We start from the raw sequence: 21,233 nt of genomic DNA, 5'->3' as shown, positions 1-21,233 counted from the left end.
TCCCATATATGTAGGTGGTATCTTCTTATAGTTTGGATTTGCATTTCTTAAAATGTGAGTATGACTGACCACCTTTCTGGGATTAATTGGCTGTATTTACTTTTCTATCCTCTGGCCAAGCTAAGTGTTAAGAATCCAGGGAAGATACAATTTTGAGTCATCAGCATATACATACAGATGGTATTTAAAGTCATAAAAGTGAATGAGCTCACCAAAGAAGTGAGTGTAATTAAGCAGCCCTGGGGCACTCTAATACCAGAAAGTCAGGGAAATGGGAGGAACCAGAAAAGAGACTAGGAAGAGTAGTCAGTGAGCTGGGAAGAAAATGAAGAAAGTGTGGTGTCCCAAAAGCCAAGTAAAGAAAGTTTATCAGCTGGGCACGGTGGCTTACACCTGTAATCCCAGCACTTTGGGAGGCCAAGATGGGTGGATCACTAGAGGTCAGGAGTTCGAGACCAGCCTGGGAAACATAGTGAAACCCCATCTCTACTAAAAATACAAAAATTAGCTGGGCATGGTGGTGCTCACCTGTAACCCCAGCTTCTTAGGAGGGTGAGGCAGGAAAATTGCTTGGACCCAGGAGGTGGAGGTTGCAGTGAACCAGGATTGTGCCACTGCACTGCAGTCTGGGCAACAGACAACAGAGTGAGGTTCCATCTCAAAAAGAAAAACAGAAAGAGAAAAAAAAAAGCTTATCAAGGAGAAAGCAGTGACTGGCTAGTTCAAATGCTACTGATAGGACAAATAAGAAGAGGCCAGGAAATGGCGATTGAAGAGCAAGGTGAAGGTCATTGGTGGCCTGACAAGAGTAGTTTCGGTGGAGTGGTGTCAGTGAAATGCTAAATGGAGTGGATTCAAAGGGTGGGAGAATTTTGAAGATGCAAAACCAAGGAGGAAAGAATTGCTGAAAGATATCCCTCAGTAAGGGTGGGATCCAGCAAACAACAGAAAGGGCTGGCGGTAGCTGGGTAGATGTGGGAGCCTAAGATTCTCTTCTGGTTGCTTCTGTTTCATCCCTATAAACCTGACAGTGCCCCAATCTGAGAAAACTTTAAACCAGAAGGCACACTTGCCCTTGAGGCCATTCAGTTGTAATAAACTTGCACAGGGGAGGTAGTTGGGAAGGGCCAGGAGAACTTCCCCTAAGGTAGGAGACGACAGGCTCAACACTGGGCATCAGCATCCGCACAACAATGGTGCCATTCTGCAGATGGAAGAATGCAGGAGAAACATGACTACAGTTGCATTTCCATTCATTCCTAGATCAAGTCTCACAGTCACAAATCTTTTTTTTTTTTTTTTTTTTTTTTTTGAGGCAGAGTCTTATTGTCGCCGAGGCTAAAGTGCAGAGGCAGGACCATAGCTCACTGTAGCCTCAACCTCCTGAGCTCAAGCTATTCTCCCACCTCAGCCTCCCGAGCAGATGGGACCACAGGCACACACCACTACACCCAGCTAATTTTCAAATTTTTTGTAGATATGGGGTCTCACCATGTTGCCCAGCCTGGTCTCAAACTCCTGGCCTAAAGCAATCTGACTGCCTCAGCCTCCCAAAGTGCTGAGGTTATAGGCATGAGCCACTGAGAACAGTGACTTACAAATCTTCTATTCAAACCTTGTTTCCTGCAAATTTGAAGATGTCCTCTAACTACTAGTGTTAATCTATCAAAATGGCAGTTTAAGTACTGTGCTTAGCAAACAGGTCCATCTGTAATGAGTCTGTACATCTCACCTCCTTCAAATGCTACACGAAGACTCATTCATCCACAAATGTTAGACTAAATCCATAAAAACCCTAGAAGAAAACTTAGGCAATACGATTCAGGACATAGGTGTGGGCAAGGACTTCGTGACTAAAACACCTAAAGCAATGGCAACAAAAGCCAAAATAGACAAATGGGATCTAATTAAACTAAAGAGCTTCTGCACAGCAACAGAAACTACCATCAGAGTAAACAGGTAACCTACAGAATGGGAGAAAATTTTTGCAATCTACCCATCTGACAAAGGGCTAATATGCAGAATCTACAAAGAACTTAAACAAATTTACAAGAAAAAATCAAACAACCCCATCAAAAATTGGGCAAAGGATATGAACAGACACTTCTCAAAATAGGACATTTTTATGCAGCCAATAGACACATGAAAAAATGCTCATCATCACTGGTCATCAGAGAAATGCAAATCAAAACCACAATGAGATACCATCTTATGCCAGTTAGAGTGGCGATCATTAAAAAGTCAGGAAACAACAGATGCTGGAGAGGATGTGGAGAAATAGGAATGCTTTTACACTGTTGGTGGGAGTGTAAATTAGTTCAACCATTGTGGAAGACAGTGTGGCGATTCCTCAAGGATCTAGGACTAGAAATACCATTTGACCCAGTGATCCCATTATTGGGTACTATATACCCAAAGGATTATGAATCATGCTAGTATAAATACACATGCACATGTATGTTTATTGTGGCACTGTTCACAATAGCAAAGACTTGGAACCAACCCAAATGTTCATCAATGATAGACTGGATTAAGAAAATTGGTACATATACACCACGGAATACTATGCAGCCATAAAAAAGGATGAGTTCATGTCCTTTGCAGGGACATGGATAAAGCTGGAAACTATCATTCTCAGCAAACTATCACAAGGACAGAAAACCAAATACTTCATGTTCTCACTCATAGGTGGGAATTGAACAAAGAGAACACCTGGACACAGGGCGGGGAACATCACACACCGGGGCCTGTTGCGGGTAGGGGCCTGGGGGAGGGATAGCATTAGGAGAAATACCTACTGTAAATAACGAGTTAATGGGTGCAGCACACCAACATGACACATATATACCTATGTAACAAACCTGCACGTTGTGCACATGTACCCTAGAACTTAAAGTATAATAAAAAAAAAAGAAAAAAGAAAAGAAAACAGAGGGGCTCCGTTACAGGCTTCAAACAGAGAGAAAGCCAGAGCCACCTACAGCCGAGTCAATGTGGGGATTCCTGCAATGCCTCGGCCAACGGAAGGGTAGAGCATGAAACACACTGTCATTTGATGGTAATTACCTTGAAAAGATCAGACCAGTGATATTTCTGCAAGGAGACCAATTCTACCACAATTCCTTCCATCTATTAGTCACCATCTCACAATTATTTTGCCTTTTCTAATCAGCAGCTAGGCATTTGAAGCCCTTTCTTGAACACATTTATCATCTCCAATTTTGTGGACAGAATCAATTTTATTTACCTATGCTAAGCCTACCACAATCTCATTTGTAATTAGAGAAGTATGCATGAGGGAAAGGATTTGTTGTTGCTAAATTAGGTCCAATATTCCCATCCTTGGCGTGTCTGGTGTGTTTATAACATGCCCTCCGCGGCTGGCGGCAGGTGGACTCAGGGTGCCCAACAATGTTCTTCCCTAAATCAAAGCTCATCGTGATTTTTCCTATCTAAGTTGCTTCAGGAATTGTCCCAGCTGTCCCCAGACTGTCCAAGGAGTTCCCTGATGGAGATTGTTCCCAGTCCACTAGAGCTGAACCTGAAATTGATTTTGCCTAACTCTAGTAAGAGCTGCAGACAAGGAAGAAACCAGGAAATGGTGGCCAAAGAAAGACACCGTGGCACCTCAAAAGTGACAAAACATTGAGAAGCAATGCCCTTCGTAATTCTCCATCTCTGTCCAAATGGGCACTTCCTGGGAAACCAAGAATGCACTTCTCATCAGCAGAAGGGTATCTTAGGAAGGACATTCACTGCCCATTCCTCACCCAACCCTTGGTGGTTCCAGGCTTCACCTGAATGGGTGTCTCTCCTTCTCCTGATGGCAAACTCAAGGGCTCTGAAGAGCTAATACGTTTCCAGGTCAGGAATGACCCAAGATATAACTCAGTCTGTGTTGTAACTCCCCTTTTTCTAACCCTTTTAACTTCTCAGTACAGAGCAGACAGCTGTGCTCAGGAACCGTGTCTCCAGCAGCAGTTTTCCCCCTCTTTTCCTGTTAAAGTCCTACCTGACAGCCTACCCCATGGAGAAGCCTCATAGGAATTAAGATATTCCAGATATTCTTAGGAAAATGAAATATTGAAGAATGGCTTCCTGAGCCGATAATGGTGGTATATTTGAAAAACAGACCAGAGTGCGATGTTTAAAAGCCTGAAGTCATAAAAGGTATTATGAACGGATGGATGGGGAACCTCTACAAGCAGAATTCATTGATGTCACCGTAAACGATGAATGCTGTCACTCTTTTTTATATATAACAAAAAGATATGCTGCTGCATCCAGACCTCATTGGAGAAGTTGTCGGACTCACTGAAATGGCATTGCATAAGCTATTTATGATGATATGAGAGAAAATATAAGGTTAAGAGATCTTTATCTACTATCTATGGAAATGTGCTTCCACACAAAGGCGGTACATGAAATAACCTTCCGGATAACCCATGACATTGGGGGCACTGTAAAGTGAGATTAACTAGCAGAGACAAATCTGCACTCAAATTATGTTTGTGCTCAACCCTGATGCCTTGGCCTCATGAACACACAGTTGTTTTTCTAGCTTTCTCTATGTAAAATCCCACTCCGAATTTTACAGCACTCGTTGGTGTGACAGATTCACAAGTGAACCAACAAAAAATTCATGCTCCACCTTCCAGAAGATAGAGGGGCTGCTGGGAACAGCTGCCCAGCCACAGATGACATCTCCCAGCCACCTTTGTCTTTGTCATGGCCAAACCATAGGCTACAAGCAGAGGAGAAGTGGTCATTTCCAGGCCAGGGTTTTTCAAAATCAGGTGTGCTTCCCCGATGATCTCTCCGGGTTTCCAGTGCCCGGGGATAGAAGATTCCCAGGTTCTAGGGGATGGTGAAGCTATGACAAGAAAAACCCTGGGCCTTGCATCACCCCATGGAGAAATGACACTATCAACCCAGGACCAATCCACACCACACTTTATATAAATGAGAAGTGAACTTCTATTTCACTGCCCAGCCAACTAAAATTTGCAGTTTGTTACAACAGTTAGTGTTATCTTTATTAGTTGATATGGCTTGGGTCCGTGTCCCCACTCAAATTTCATGTCGAATTGTAATCACCAGTGTTGGAGGAGAGGCCTGGTGGGAGATGATTGAATCATGGGGGCAGACGTCCCCCTTGCTGTTCTTGAGATAGAGGTCTCATAAGATCTGGTTGACTGAAAGTGTGTAGCACCTCCCCACCTCCTCTCTCCTGCCAGCCATGTGAAGATGTGCTTGCTTTCTCTTCACCTTCCACCCTGATTGTAAGTTTCCTGAGGCCTCCCCAAAAGCAGAAGCCTATATAGGCCAAAGAACCATAAGCCAATTAAGCCTCTTTTCTTTGTAAATTTAAAAAAAAAAAAATTAGCCAAGCATGCTGCCACATGGTGGTGGGAGGACCACTTGAGCCCAGGAGACAGAGGTTGCAGTGAGCCGAGATTGCGCCACTGCCCTCCAGCCTGGGCAACAGAGCAAGACCCTGTCTCGAATAATATTAATTAAAAAAAAAAGCTGGCTGGGTGCAGTGGCTCATGCCTGTAATCCCAGCACTTTGGGAGGCTGAGGCAGGCAGATCAAATGAGGTCAGGATTTCGAGACCAGCCTGGCCAACATGGCAAAACCCCATATCTACTAAAAATACAAAAATTAGCCAGGCATGGTGGCACGCACCTTTAATCCCAGCTACTAGGGAGACTTGGGCAGGAGAATTGCTTGAAGCTGGGAACTGAGATCACGCCACTGCACTCCAGTCTGGGCAACAGAGTGAGACTCTGTCTCAATCAATCAATCAATCAAGGTGTCAGCCAGGCATGGTAGCTCATGCCTCTAATCCCAGCACTTTGGGAGGCCGAGGTGGGTGGACCACCTGAGGTCAGGAGTTTGAGACCAGCCTGGCCAACAGAGCGAAACCCCGTCTCTATTGAAAATGCAAATTTAGCCAGGCATGGTGGTGCATGCCTGTAGTCCCAGCTACTTGGGAGGTTGAGGCAGGAGAACTGCCTGAACCCAGGAGGTGGAGGTTGCAGTGAGCTGAGATCACACCATTGCACTCCAGCCTGGGCAACGAGAGTGAAACTCCATCTCAAAAAAACAGTTAATAATAAAATAATAAAGCTGTCAGGTTTTACTGCATCTAGCCATTATTCAAGTAGCAAAGTTGCAAGGAGCCGAAGACCCATGGGACATGACCAACTCAGAATTCCACCGGAGGCTATATGATCAAACAGCAAACTGTTTATCATGAATGCAGGATGTGGGCAAATTCACATTGCCCTGCCACCAAAAGGTTTGCTGAAGGACATCACTCCCTGGTGCCAGGCTCCTTAAAGTTATCTATTGAGAAATCTAGCGCCTATTGTCCAAAGGATGCAGTCTCGCAAGCCTGCTGTGAACCAAATGGCCGACTATTACCCAAAAATCGCCCCCCTTCTCGCTATCTCTTTTGCCTAATAAATACGGAGGGCTGTGTAAAGCTCAGGCCCCTTGTCCACTAGAGGCAAGGTGCCCCCTGACCCCTTCTTCCAAATATACTTTTATCTCGTCTTTCATTCCCGTGTTCCCCCTCTTTGTTCAGTCCCCCTAGGTCCGTGCTAGTTACATAGTGGCACCTGGACAGGGACTGATAGCTGTAGTATATCCTCTGTCCTTTTTCCTATCTATAGGAGGAGGCGGCTTAGGTAAGACCTCTGTTTCCTCTTTGTTATTTTGGCCCAGTGATATTGGGGCTGAGGGAAGAGGAGGTGATAAGGCAGGTGACGTTTTCTTCTCCTTCCTCTTTTTAGGATCTTCTGTGTGTAACTGAGCCAGGGCTGCTCAAATTAAAGCCCATAACATTAAAGATTTTACTGGGACCTGATGCCTTTGCGCCTGATGTTGTTTAAGGTTTCTCCCCACTTGTTCCCAGAGTTCTGTGTCTAGCATTCCTTCCTCTGGGAACCATGGGCTTTGTACTCCATTATTGACCACACTAGTTTTTAATTCCTTCAACAACTTAAATTCCTGTGGAGTGTGTTCATGAATTACCTACTATGAATTATTTGGATCAGGCCTTATGGAAACAGGAAAAGCGCAAGGTCCTAAGGGCTCTCCAGCTATGACAGCAGAGCGTAAAATTCTTTGTGTTGGGGTTTCTATTTCTACTACCGAAGGAGGCAGCACCCATGTTTCTGCAATTGGAGGAGGCGGTATAGGCCAATTGCAATCCTCCCTCTCCTGTTTTTTATTTTCAATTGATGCTACGTGTGGGACAACAGATTCAGATTTATATGAACAGCAACAGAATAGGGTGCTCTACACAAAGTTGCACAGGTCATGGAATGCCATTAGACGACTTGTCACAAAAGGAAATCTATCAAACAACGCATCCCCTTAAAAGGATTATACAGACTGCTATGCCTCATCTAACCTTAGATTTTTGCCTAAATCAGCAAACAACAAACTCTGCATGCAAGTCAGAAAAAAAAAAAAAAGCTGCTCCAATCCTATAAGCTTCCTGTGCCTATAGTTTTATGCTAAATTGATTCTGACATTTCAGGCAATTAAAAGTAACTCCAATTAATTCACCATAATTTTGGCTGATTGCTAATCTAAATGTCCACAATTGATAGGCTAGCCCTATACGTCAACGAGGTAAGCACAGAAAGGAGTCATGGTTTTGAGGAATGCCTGTGGGTTTATTCTCCACCGTAGCAATGAGATGTCAACTGTGATTGTGCTCCATAAAATATAGAAACTGTAGGTAGTCTAACGCTGCAGAAGAAACTCCTATTAATATAAAGATAAACCAATTAATCTAATCTACTGAACATCAGTGGTCTGTTAAGGAGTTCCACCAGCGAGGTGAGAGACTGGCAATTTTTTTCTCTAAAGGGCTAAATAATGAATATTTTAGGATTTCCAGCCACGTGGTCTCACTTACAATTACTCAACTCTGTCTGCTTCTGTATGGCAAAAGCAGCCACAGACGATACAGAAATGAATGTGTGCGCTGTGTTCTAATGCAACTATGGGCACTAAAATTTCTTGATTTTCATGTGTAACAAAACACTGTTATTTTGATTTTTTAAATCCATTTACAAATGTAAAAATCACCCTTAGCCAGGCGCGGTGGCTCACGCCTGTAATCCCAGCTCTTTGGGAGGCCAAGACGGGTGGATCACGAAGTCAGGAGTTCGAGAACCAGCCTGGCCAACATGGTGAAACTCTGTCTCTACTAAAAATACAAAAATTAGCCGGGGGGTGGTGGCGTGCGCCTGTAATCCCAGCTACTCAGGAGGCTGAAGCCGGAGAATTGCTTGAACCCGGGAGGCGGAGGTTGCAGTGAGCCAAGATCGCGCCACTACACTCCAGCCTGGGTGACAGAGCAAGACTCCATCTCGAAAATAAAAATAAAAATAAATTAAAAAATAAAAAAACCACTTAGCTCACTGGCTAAACAAAATCAGGTAATTGGCCTGTACCTGACAGTCAATTTCTGGTCACTAATGATGACCACATATCCAAATTACAGTAAAGGTACCCAAGAGAGACAAAGATTAGAGATTAGTGTTACGATCCCCGTTCTGCCAGCACTAGGAGACAAGAGTTGCTACAGCCCTTCCGCGGGTTTAAAAGGCGGTCGACGTCCCTCAACCTCTTGCTATGCCTGAAAACAACCGAGTAAAAGGCATCCAAAGACCTGAGAACGCAAGGTTTCAGGAAAACAATCAGGAAGGGCAAAACATGGGGCAGCCACTACACAGCCCCTCCGTCTTAGGGCACAGGTACTAAACGGGTTGTAAGAGACCCAAGTCACATCCTTCAGAAACGTGCTGGCGCGGGACCAGGCAGACAGGGATTCCACCCCGGCGAAGGCCGCAAATGGCGCGAGGCGGGAAGGCGCAGATCCTTCCCCCGTCCCCAGATCACCTACAGTGACCTGCGCGCACAGGCAGGCTAGGACCGCGGGCGCTCAAGGCAGACATCAGGCCCGCCGACGTCTCCGCGCCGCCCGCCCGGCCACCCGGAGAGCCTGCTGCCCAGCGCCTGGCAGCGCGGACAACCTCTCTCGGGGCAGTGATGACGGTCCCTCGCGCCGGAGGGCCCAGGGAGGAAAGAGATAAGCAGAAAGACACCAGGGAAGAGCACCACGCTTCGGACCAACCCCAGCCACAGCCACTGAGAAGTCGCCGCACCCGGCGGCGCCGACACACGTTTCCAGGGCTCTTGAGAGACCATACCCTGGGAGTCTCGCGGGATCTCACTTTTCTCGGCGGCGCAGGGAATGAGACAGATCGCGGGAATTCCACCCGCGCCGGGAGATGGTCTGGTGACTTCGCGGCTCCTCCCACGTCTCGCTGGGCAGCCCGCCTTGCGCATGCGCAGGCGGCGGTGGCAAGGCTACGGTTTGCGCGAGCGGCCGGCGCTATGGGGCTGAGCCGCGTGCGGGCGGTTTTCTTTGACTTGGACAACACTCTCATCGACACGGCCGGGGCGAGCAGGAGAGGCATGTTGGAGGTAACGTCCCCACCCGTGGCGCTCCTCTGGGCGGGGTCAGTGCGCCCCGCCCCGTCCTGCGCGCTCACCTCCCCTTGACCCCACTTCCACCCCGGCGCCGCGGGCCGCTCTTGCTGGTTGAAACCTGTGGAGCGTGCGGGTGCGGAGGTGGCTGGAGGCGCGCGGGCCCTGCGGGTCTGCTTTCCCTGGCCTGGCGGCCGCTCGTCACCCAATCTCGAGACCTGGAGCGGCTGCTCGCAGGTGCCTTGGCGCTCGGGACGCGGAAGGGCTCCGTGACGGCTGCCACGGTGGCGGAGGTGCCCGTGGGCGCGGGAGGCGACAGCAAAGCCGCGAGACCAGGCGCTGGTCCCGCCCCCGGTCAGACTGTCGGTGTGGAGCTCGACAGAGGGTCGTGTCCCCCATGCGACTTTCGGGGGTGCTGGGAGGAGACATGGTAGAGTTAGCCCCAGTGTTGACCCAAGAAGGGACACGGCTGTCAGTACCGAGCCTGGACTTAAGCCCTGCTTTAGAGAATTGTCCCCGCAGAACTCCTTCTGGCCTCCCTGGCGGGGTGGTGGTCACCGTGGCTTTCTGACACGTGACACAGCAAAAGCCCGTGCTGCGAGGGCATGCCCTTCCTGAGGCGCTCCTCCGCGGCACTGCCCCTCTACACGCGCGGAGGCGCTTTCAGACCTTCCCGTGTTCCAGCCCCAGTCCACCCCGGCTTCCCTTTCTCTACCTTCAGCTTCAAGGGGAAAGGGAAGGATTTATCAGATGTGGAAAACCCACTTTCAAAAGCTAATTCATCCAAACCTGAGCGCCCCGTCCTCTTCATGCTTCATCAGTTAGTTTTTGTGTCCCTGGATCTTCCACTACCTCATCCGTTTTCTTTTTAGCTGCATTCCACTCCTGCCTCATATTCATGTTTGCCCTATAGTTTTAAAAAAGCTGTAGAAAGGATGCCTCCCTTTGGGCTATTCTTCCTGCTGTAGGTGTTGCCTGTCTCTCTTGACAGCCATGTTTTCCCGGAGAAATCTATACCCGTTATCTCCTTGTCTCTACCTCCTATTTATTACTAAATCCATCGTAATGTCGCTTTATCTTCACCGCTAGACTGAAATAGACTTGCTGGGTCACTAGGCAGTCCCAAAATGCCGGAATCAGTAGACATTTTTAAAGTCTGTCTTCATGACTTTACTGAGGCATTCCACACTTTTAACTTGTTGGCCTCCACCTCAGGGGTGCCACCCTGTGCCATATTGCCTCCAGTATCTCTCGCTGCAGATGTTACATATTTACCTGTGTGTTATTAGTAAGCTGAGTCCTGTGCATTTCAATTAAATAATTGCTTTAGGCCAATTCTTGCTGTAGGCCCAGAGTTTGGGCTTTAAAATCAGACATTTGAATATGAATCACAGCTCTCCCAAAACCTAGCTGAAAGTGCCTCAAGGAATTAACCACTCGGAGCCTTATATCTTCATAAAATGTGAATTATATTAGTCCTCAATAACCCTGTAATACTTGGGAAGCCCATGGGTGCAGTGTCCACTCAGCGAATTATAGCACCTTCCACCCTCGTACGCTGTCTGTCCACCACTGCACATGCCCCATGCATGTCTCAGTTACAGCTGAACTCATCTCTCACCTAGACTGTTGCTGTGGGCTTGTCTCCAGGTTTACCACATCCAGTGTGTCCTCCACATTCTTGCCACAGCAGTATTTTTAAAACAAAGACTAAATCGTATGCCTCCCTGGTCTTTACACCCTCACTTATAGTAGTGCTGTATTTTGTTCAGATATTTCTTAATGCATCTGTCAAAGGATATTTCAATTAATTTTGCAACTCAGGTGCCTACTACTAAATAGTGAGCTTCTTGGGAGGGAACAAGCTGTCTTAATTATCCTCGTTTGACACATGGCAAATGTTGAATAAATGCTGGATGGATGGATACAAATTTTTACTTCGAGACTTGGTTCTATTACTGCCTCCTTTATAATTACAAATCATTGTAAATAATTTATGAATGGGCCGGGCGCGGTAGCTCACGCCTGTAATCCCAGAACTTTGGGAGACCGAGATGGGCGGATCACGAGGTCAGCAGATGGAGACCATCCTGGCTAACACGGTGAAACCCCGTCTCTACTAAAAATACAAAAATTAGCCGGGTGTGTTGGCGGGCGCCTGTAGTCCCAGCTACTCGGGAGGCTGAGCCAGGAGAATGGCGTGAACCCGGGAGGCGGAGCTTGCAGTGAGCCGAGATCGCGCCACTGCACTCCAGCCTGGGCGACAGAGCCAGACTCCGTCTCAAAAAATAATAATAAAAATAATTTATGAATGGAGGAAGAGGGAAAGGTCCAGCCATTTATGGCCTTGGGCTTGGGGAGAAGAGGTCATATACTGACTGTATGTATCAACTTTAATTTTTTCTAATCACCTAGGGAAGTTATTTTTTTCCTCCCTCTTTAAACCTGTTGTTCATGGTAATTACTCAAGAGGAACTTTTCTACAGAAGCCTGGAGTTTCTCAGTGAACAAAGCAGAAGAGATTTCTGCATTTGTGAATTTACTTCTTAGTGGGTATGGCAGTGAACATAATAAATATTTACAGGTGTGATAGAAAAAGCAGAGAGGGTAACAAATCAACATTTTAAATAGACTGGTCAGATTTGGCCTTATCGAGTAGGTGATGTTTGTGCACAGACTTGAAATAAAAATAACAGAAGCGCTGCTTGAATTGCTAGGCTGAGTGCAGGCCTCATTTTGTGAGCATGTTTTAAAATTGTTAATAGTTTTATTTGGAATTCATCCCCTTCTGTCGTGCTGGATCCCTATTGATTTCAGTAGGGATAGCACCATGTTCAAGAGGCTGAAGATGAGACCCGGAGCCAGCAAATGAGAAACGGTTTTTGAGGGAACTTATATACAAGACGGTCCATTGGCGGCGGGCTGGACAGAACTGCAGCCACTTGTAAAAAGAATGCAGTTTATATAGCATTTTCACTTAGCACCCTCCCTGCAGCAACCTCCTCCTGGCTACCTTCATTTAAAGGAAAAAAAAAAAAAGGGCCTCTATCCCCTCTGCAACCTGAGTTCCGCAGGATGGGATGGGCCATGGTTCAGATCCTCCTCATAAATAAGGAATGAATCTCTGGATTGGACACTCCTGGACTCCTTATCTTGGAACCCGAATACACATTCCTCATAGACCACAGGGTCATTCTAAGGGTGTGCGTAAGTTAGTGCTGTCAGGTGCACCTGCTATGCGCTTCATATCCAAATGATTAGTATTCAGAATACACTTTTCTTAAAGTGTTGTAAAGTATTAGATGGTTCCAAACTAAGCCCTCAAAAAGTCTTTTAAAATCAGTTAGCTAAACTAAAGTATTGATGATACTAACTTTAGTTCTGGGTCTAGGGAGCAGACAGAAGAATAGAGTTTCCTTTTTCGTATACGTTCAGAGAGAGCCTTAAAATAGAGTTTTGAAGTGGGTGAAGTTTGAGTTCATATTGGTCTACTAACTGATAGCCCTTCTGTCAGAGCAGGGCCCCTTTCTTCAGGCCAGCGAGCACCTTGTGGGCTCTTTATACCAAAATCTTTTTCAGCCCTGCCTTACCAGTCACACACAAAGTATCATCACGCCTCCAAGTTAGAGAGCTTTTTCCTTCACCTCCAATTCAATCAATACGCCCATTTTCAGTGCAGGTGTTAGGAGAGTTTGTAATAACGCATACTAATTCAGGGTAGGTGTTAATTTCTGTTTGAACTAATAAATGAATGCTGATAAACTTTTTTCCTAAAGATGTTAATATTGTTAAAATGCTACTTATTGTCCCACACCAACCTGTAATTAGTTGCTGTATGACAAAATGAGGAAGTTAATTGAAGGGATAGAATAGGAAGAGATTTTGAAACTTGGGCATGGCATACCATGCCTTTATAAACATCTCCCTTTTAAGGTGAGCAAATCCTGCTTTTTCAGAGCCCCAAGAATGTGCTTAATGAAGTGCCAGTGGAAGTAACAGGAAATTGGGTCTGTATGGGGAGCCAGTAGGAAATTGGGTCTGTATAGGAGCTGATTATGAGCCAGCCCGTATCTAAGCTCAAGCTCTGTGGAGTCCTAGAGGCATGTGTCCTTGCACTGCTGTAGGGTTGCTGAAACTTTGGAGCTCCTGTCAATCATAGCTTAAGAGTCCTTCAATTGATGTTGCTAGCAAAGATGGTGAGATAAACATGGAGATTGAGAAAGCTTTATTTGTTCATAGAGATTTATAAAGCAAAAATTTACAGCGTTTTGCCTTTACCTAAAATTCCTAGGGCTGGTATATTTTTCTTGGGCAGATAAGATTTTTCTTAATGATTACATTTTCTTTTCTTTTTTCTTTAATTTTTTTTTCTCATATGGCCAAGTCTTCTGATACATTTTCTGATTAGCACAAATACCTCAAAAAATATTTTCCTTTCAGCCAGGCACGGTGGCTCACACCTGTAATTCCCAGCACTTTGGAAGGCCAAGGCAGGAGGATTGCTTGAGGCTAGGAGTTAAAGACAATCCTGGGCAATACGGCAAGACCCCTGTCTCTACAAAAAAAATTTATTAGCTGGGTATGGTGGTGTGCAGTTGTAGTTCTAGCTATTCGGGGGACTGAAGGGAGATGAGCCCAGGAGTTTGAGGCCACAGTGAACTACAATCATTCCTCTACTGCACTCCATCCAGCCTGAGTAACAGAGCAAGATCCTGTTTGGGAGAAAAAAAAAAAGACCCTTTTCCTTTGTTGTGATTCTTTTACTCTGAGGGAAGAAAAACACATGTGTTCCTCTCTCAGTAGGTGAGTTGAGTTTTTGGTGTGAGTAGCATACTGCTTATTCCCTAGTCCCATTACAACAGATATATTTTAACTGTAGCTGGGTGCATTTCAAAGAGCCAGCATTGCCTGGCATGTTTGACTTTCTTCAGGTGCTCACCTGAACACAGGATTTCCAGTACAGACAGTTCTTGAGGCGATCCCAGGATACACGTTAAGGGGTCGGGGAGACAAGAAGGGGAAGGAGTCCAATACGGGTTAGAGCAGCTTAATGAGCAGGTTACTGCTGTGAGCAGCTGGAGATTTCTGGGGGACAGTACACAGAACAGGGTTCAGTTGTGCTCCCCAAGGGGCAAGGAAGCTGTGATATTTATTCGCCAGTTTCTACCCTACATTTGTTGAGGGCTGCTCCCAGGGCAATACTTTTTAGCCCCATCCTGTGTGTATAGATACCCTTGTGTGTGGCCAAGTAAAGCCCACAAGCAGAGAGGCCCATACTTGGAGAGGGAAGCCACTGGTGAGTGAATATAGTGTGTGCCAAGGGGATTTAGGCAGCACCTGCTATAACATGGGGTTCAAGGCCCTTCACAAACTATCTGTGAACAGGTTCCCCAGTTGCATCTCTTGGCATCTTCCCTCACATGCCTCCATTTGGGCTCAACTCAGCTTCTTGCTTTTTCCACAAAATTTTAAACTCTTGGCCTTTGTTCATGCTGTTCCTCTGTCTGGAATGATTTTCTTCTCTTCCCATACCCGCTTTTTCCCCTTGTTTACTCCTTGGTCTCAATGTGACTTCCTCTGCCAGCTACCCTGTGGAATGACTTCCATATTATTCCCACAGCTTGTTCAAACTACTGTCATGGCATCTCCCCCACCCCCGGCCCATGATTTGTAGTGGTTGTATATTATATTCCCCACCAGATAATGCCTCAACGACAAAGGCCAGTCTCTAGTGCTTAACACCTAGTGCAAAGGCAAGCATGTGGGCTTTGGAAGTAAGCAGGTATGGATGCAGATCCCAGATGGGCGAGTTATTAACAGTTCTGCACTTCCCTGCCTAATTTGGAACATGGAACTGTCTTGCAGGATTGTAGAAAAGTTTAGAAATAATGTATGTAAGTATGTAGTACAATGCTTGCCACATTAGGGGTTTTAGGAAAAGTTACAAGACAGGCCAAATGGATTAGTGTTATAAAAGCCACATAAAGAGCCTTGGGAATGCGGGAAGAGGGAGTATTTAACTCAAAAGTACAGAATTGGGGCCGGGCACAGTGGCTCATGCCTGTAATCCCAGCACTTTGGCAGGCAGAGGCAGGAAGATCACTTGGGGTCAAGAGTTCGAGGCTAGCCTGGCCAACATGGTAAAACCCCGCCTCTACTAAAAATACAAAAATTAGCCAGGCATGGTGGCAGGCACCTATAGTCTCAGCTACGTGGGAGGCTGAAGCAGGAGAATCACTTGAACCCAGGAGGCAGAGGTTGCAGTAAGCTGAGATTGCACCACTGCACTCCAGCCTGGGCGACAGAGCGAGACTCTGTATCCAGAAACAAAAAAGTACAGAATTGGGCCAGGCACAGTGGTTCATGCCTGTAATCCTAGTAATTTGGAGGCCGAGGCAGGCAGATCACTTGAGGTCAGGAGTTCGAGACCAGCCTGGCCAACATTGTGAAACCCTGTCTCTGCTAAAAATACAAAAATTAACCAGGCGTCGTGGTGGGCGCCTGTAATCCCAGCTACTTGGGAGGCTAAAGCAGGAGAATCTCTTGAGCCTGGGCGGTGGAGGTTGCAGTGAGCTGAGCTGGTGCCATTGTACTTCAGCCTAAGATACAGAATGAGACTGTGTCTCAAAAAAAATAAAAGCGTAGAATTGGATCCCATTATAGGTGATAGTCAATTTAGGTCTTCAAAATGTGAAATGGATGTAGATGAGAAAAGATTAGATGAACTAAGTGTTATTTTTTTCTGATGATCGTCTAAATAGTGGTTGTCAGAAATTTTAAATGTTTTACCAAAAATAAGTACAACGAGTTTTTGTTTTTGTTTTGTTTTGTTTTTAAGATGGGATCTCGATATGTTGCTCATGCTGGTCCTGAACTCCTAAACTCAAGTGATCCTGCCACCTTGGCCTTCCAAAGTGCTGGGATTACAGGCATGAGCCACCATGCCCGACCCAAAAAGCACAAGTTTTATTTTCATATCTTCATGACCAGAATGAAAGATGTTGGACTCTAAACTACCAAACAAAGGATTGTTACTAGCTATATATGAAGAAGTTGGTTTTAAAAAATGAGTGAGTTCTAGAGCAGTTGGGAGAGCCTCACTTTGTTGTCTCTAAAAATAAGGCCAATTCCCACCAGAAACGGTGTAGTTAATAGCTGCTTTAAAGCAGAGGAGTGGAGTTGGCATCTCTCAGCCACTTGTAGGATCACAGCTTCCTAGGGCATGACTACTAAAGACATGCAATGTGTTAATGGAGTTATTTTCCATTATTTAGGTGATAAAACTCTTACAATCAAAATACCATTATAAAGAAGAGGCTGAAATCATCTGTGATAAAGTTCAAGTTAAACTCAGCAAGGAATGTTTTCATCCTTACAATACATGCATTACTGATTTAAGGACTTCACATTGGGAAGAAGCAATCCAGGAAACAAAAGGTGGTGCAGCCAATAGAAAATTGGCTGAAGAATGTTATTTCCTTTGGAAATCTACACGTTTACAGCATATGACACTAGCAGAAGACGTCAAAGCCATGCTTACTGAACTTCGAAAGGAGGTCCGCCTACTTCTATTAACGAATGGGGACAGACAGACCCAGAGGGAGAAGATTGAGGCTTGTGCCTGTCAGTCCTATTTTGACGCTGTTGTTGTAGGTGGAGAGCAGACAGAGGAGAAACCAGCTCCGTCCATATTTTATTACTGCTGCAATCTTCTCGGAGTACAACCTGGGGACTGTGTGATGGTCGGTGACACATTAGAAACCGACATCCAAGGAGGCCTCAATGCAGGATTGAAAGCAACAGTCTGGATCAATAAAAATGGAATAGTGCCACTGAAGTCCTCCCCCGTTCCGCATTACATGGTTTCTTCTGTGCTAGAGTTACCTGCTCTCTTACAAAGTATAGACTGCAAAGTCAGTATGTCCACTTAAAGCACATAAAAGGGCATGATTATGAATGTTAGAATCAATTTGCTGAGTATGAAATAAGAAAAGTTAGGGCACTCCACTTACGATAATCCAGCTCTAAGAATAATTTTACTTATGATTTAATGGCCAATATTTTGAAGGTCTTCCCAACCCTATTGCTTCTAAGTTGTAACAACCAACCATTGAGTGGTACTTATATCTGAAAATTCAGATTGCATGAATTCAGGTCAGTAGTATAGCCCAGAAAATTTGAGGAAATATATTATTTTTTAGTCTGTATCTGGAGCTTTTTAAAATTATGTTATTAATCTTTTAGTATCTTGGCTGCATAATGCCAAGCAGGATTGCTTTACACATGGATGCACAAATGTAAGGTTTATCTTCTGGCTTAAAAATAGATATTTTTAAAAAATAGATTTTCTAAAACACAGATTTATCAAAGCAACTGAATCTGGTTAATATGAAATAAGTACTAAGTCACATGCAAATCAAGGTATTATATAGTGAAATTATTTTGCATATTTTGAAAACATAAACCATAGTTTTTGCCTACTTTGGATGTATACTTTCTTTTATGAACCTGATTTTTCTGTATGACTTTTTTTTTTTTTTTCAGAGGGCAGGGAGCAATTTTTCTATGGCATGTGACAGATTCCTCCAGTTAGAAAAAGCTGTTAAAATCAACACGTGGTGCTCCTTTACCATGACATTTTCTCACCTGTGCACAGTGAGCCGGTAGCTTCCTTTTAGTCTTCACCTCTCAAGGAAATGTTTTTACTGTCTTTTCCCAGACACACAGTGGGGTTGAGGGAGCTAGGCTGTTTTGCTAGAGATAATTGCAAGGCACGTGGCACTAAAAGTCATTTTTCTTCTGTAGATCCATAAGAGGAACATTTCCTCAGTGTAGCCTAACCATGCAGCCCCCAATCTGTTCCTTTTTTTTTTTGAAATGGGATCTCTGTCGCCCAGGTTGGAGTGCCATGGCACCATCTCGGCTCACTGCAACCTCTGCCTCCTGAGCTCAAGTGATCCTCCCACCTCAGCCTTCCAAGGGTGTGTGTGACTACAAGCACACCCTACCACGCCCGGCTAATGTGTTTTTTTGTAGAGATGGGATTTTGCCATGTTGCCCAGGCTGGTCTCGAATTCCTGGACTCAAGTGATCCTCCCACCTCAGCCTCCTAAAGTCCTAGGATTATAGGCATGAGCCACTGTGCCTGGCCCCCTCATCTGATAGAAAATTAGATTTTGCTATGAGCCATTTCCCGAGGGCCAATTTAATACTCGTGTGACTCTTCTTAGAGTTACCATCTGCCTTAAATTTCCTCTGTTTTTCACATTCTTGGAAATATATCATTGTTTTGCAAATTTCTATATCTAATTCAGGGTTTACCAGGAGCTTAATAATTAATGGCTACATAGCAAGGCATCGTCTTGGAACTGGAGAATTTTCTCTAGACTATTAGGCTAGACAGTCTCATGATTATACTAACCAAACCTGGAGTAAAGTGGTTGAAAAAAAAGAAAGTATAAAGGGGCTTATTAAAGTGGTTAATAAATATGATTTAGGTTGGTTTTTGATATGTTTTTCTTCCAACTGTTATATAAGAAACTATTAATGTAAAATAGTAGGCTATATGTTGGGATGTGTATAGCTATGTCTTCAAGACTAATACTCAGAGAATCAAATTGTAGATTGTACCTATCTGTGAGCCTATTTCTTTAGCAGTTTTCTGTCTACTGCCAAGAAACAGGATTCTCTGCCTCATGCAAATGCCCTTTCGTGTTTACTTTTCGCTCTAGATTTTTAAAAATGTGATTGTGCCCTTGACTGTCCCAAAGTGCTGTTGCTATAACAGTGAACATTTGTGAACAGAGGATGTTTGTAGTTTCAAATGCAGTACCCATATGACCTTGATCATATTTTAGCTATTTAAAAATTAAGTTGGAGGATTTTGGCAGAAGTAGTCATGTGCATGATTGCTCTGATAGATTGGTTGGCATGTGCTGCAGGGGGCTTGTCCTTTTAACTCTCCCACAGGATGGATGTAGGCAGTGTCACATTCATTATGCTGAGAGTGAAGGTTCATCACTCCTGTATCATGGTAGCAAATCTCAACAGGATAGCTTCTAGGATGTTAAGTGAGCAGTTCTCCAGCAGAAATGATGTAGAAGGAAAAAATTGAATAATTAAATTTCCTTGTCTTCACAGTTTGTATTCTACAGAGTACAGTAATGTATTACATTCCATTTGCACCCTTCCTTAGGGAAGAACTTTGTGGTTATCTACCTTCTGAGTGGAATGTTACAGAAAATATTTTAAAATATTGGAATAAACCTATGATTTTATTAATATTTTTTGTTTTAGAATAATATTCCTTAAAATTATGAGTGATGTTTTGTCATCTTTATTTTTTTTCAAAGTTTCCCTGTAGTGGCCTTCTCACACAAAGCCAGAGGCCCTCCCTAACACTGCTTACAGAGGTGGGCCTAGAACAGACATGAATGGACACTGCACCTGGAATACCAGCACCTGGTGGGGATGTTTGGTTCCATGTGCACCACCACATACAAGGCACGAACATCTCAGATCTGGGAGTGCCCAGGACCCAGTGGGTGCTCAGTATTGTAGGAAAGCAGGTCTTTACCAAAGTTCTTGGTTTATTGCTTTCAAACTTCTTTGCAACCTTCAATAAGAAACATTTTCTATCATAACCTCTTTAACACATTTATAGTGTTAGATAACACTGTAAATATATATAAATATAAATATAACACATTTATATAAATAAATATAAATATAACTATAACATTAATACGTGTATGGAATCCAGTTTTATATGTTTAATTTTCATAAAACATTCTTGTTACGTATGATGATATTTTTCATTCCATTCTTTTTTGAATTAGGGAATATATTCATTGTTGAACAAGTACTACTTGTAGTACACAAGTCAAAAAAATAAAAGGGTGAATGGTGAAAAGTCATTCTCCTCATCTCTTTGCTAGGGGCCCACAACCCACTTGCCCTAAAGGCCACTACTGTTTAGTTTTTGTTTTATTTTTAAAAATAGAGACAAGGTCTCACTATGTTGCCCAGGCTAGTCTCAAACTCCTGAGCTCAAGCAGTCCACCTGCCTCAGCCTCCAAAAGTGCTAGGGTTACAGGCATGAGCCATGTCACCCAGCCAAGGCCAGTGCTGTTACCAGCTTCATGTATACCTGCATATAGAAGTGTATAAGACTATATAGAATCAATTGAATTCAGCCAGATTTTTAATTTCTTTATTTCAGTTTAGGAAACAGCGTTCTTGCTCAGATAATCTAAGAGTCACGCAGCTTGTGTTTAAGCCATTTGTGTTAGGAACATAATACCTTCATGGTCTCAGCCATGTGCGAGATCTCTGTAGTTCCATTGACTTTCGCATACCACCACCCTGGTGATTCTCTTTGCCTCTTATGTTAAATTTCCTATTTTCTGTGTCCTGTGTATTCCTATTTTGACTTATTCCCTCTTTTTGGTGGCATGCATCCTTGCGTAGGTTCCCTGTAAACGTGTGTAGGAGGTAAAAGTTTTGAGATCTGAAATGTCTGAAAATATCTTTATTCTCTTCTCCCATCATTGATAGTTTTAATAGTGTGTATTTCGATAACATTTTTACTTGAAATTTTGAAGGCATTGGTCTGTGGTCTAGCAGCCATTTGTATGTGACCACTTTCTTTCTCTCTTGTAACTCTTAGAACCTTATTTTCCTCCAGTGGTCCATGATCACATGCCTTGGAGAGGGTG

General features: G+C 44.3%; 1 protein-coding gene and 1 long non-coding RNA gene across 5 annotated transcripts in view; one reads left to right on the top strand and one right to left on the bottom strand.

Annotated features, from left to right (window-relative positions):
• Positions 1-9,351, bottom strand: part of LOC117977231 (uncharacterized) — a 67,451-nt gene extending 58,100 nt beyond the window's left edge. For 2 of the 4 annotated variants that reach the window (XR_008622324.2, XR_010110976.1), the window contains exon 1: positions 9,237-9,351. This is a non-coding gene — a long non-coding RNA (uncharacterized LOC117977231). Of the gene's footprint in view, positions 1-528; positions 6,182-9,160 lie in introns of those variants that run through there. The other 2 variants (XR_008622325.2, XR_010110977.1) reach the window with 2 other exon arrangements.
• On the top strand, positions 9,257-19,799 carry NANP (N-acetylneuraminic acid phosphatase). Its single transcript, XM_003805365.5, has 2 exons — positions 9,257-9,513; positions 16,791-19,799. The coding sequence occupies exons 1-2, from the start codon at positions 9,424-9,426 to the stop codon at positions 17,445-17,447; spliced, it is 747 nt and encodes a 248-aa protein (XP_003805413.3). The 5' UTR covers positions 9,257-9,423; the 3' UTR covers positions 17,448-19,799.
• The last annotated feature ends 1,434 nt before the right edge of the window (positions 19,800-21,233 follow it).

This window comes from Pan paniscus, chromosome 21 (assembly GCF_029289425.2).
Source record: "Pan paniscus chromosome 21, NHGRI_mPanPan1-v2.0_pri, whole genome shotgun sequence".
Lineage (NCBI taxonomy): Eukaryota > Metazoa > Chordata > Mammalia > Primates > Hominidae > Pan > Pan paniscus.
The sequence above is the reverse complement of the archived record's forward strand: the minus strand, read 5'-3'. Positions and strand labels throughout refer to the sequence as shown.

What these genes read in the sequence shown, in the direction of transcription:
- NANP (XM_003805365.5), top strand. Translation starts at nt 9,424, where the DNA reads ATGGGGCTGAGCCGCGTGCGGGCGGTTTTCTTTGACTTGGACAACACT. An exon ending in GCAGGAGAGGCATGTTGGAG is followed by an intron (nt 9,514 to 16,790) that starts GTAACGTCCCCA and finishes TCCATTATTTAG; the next exon opens with GTGATAAAACTCTTACAATC.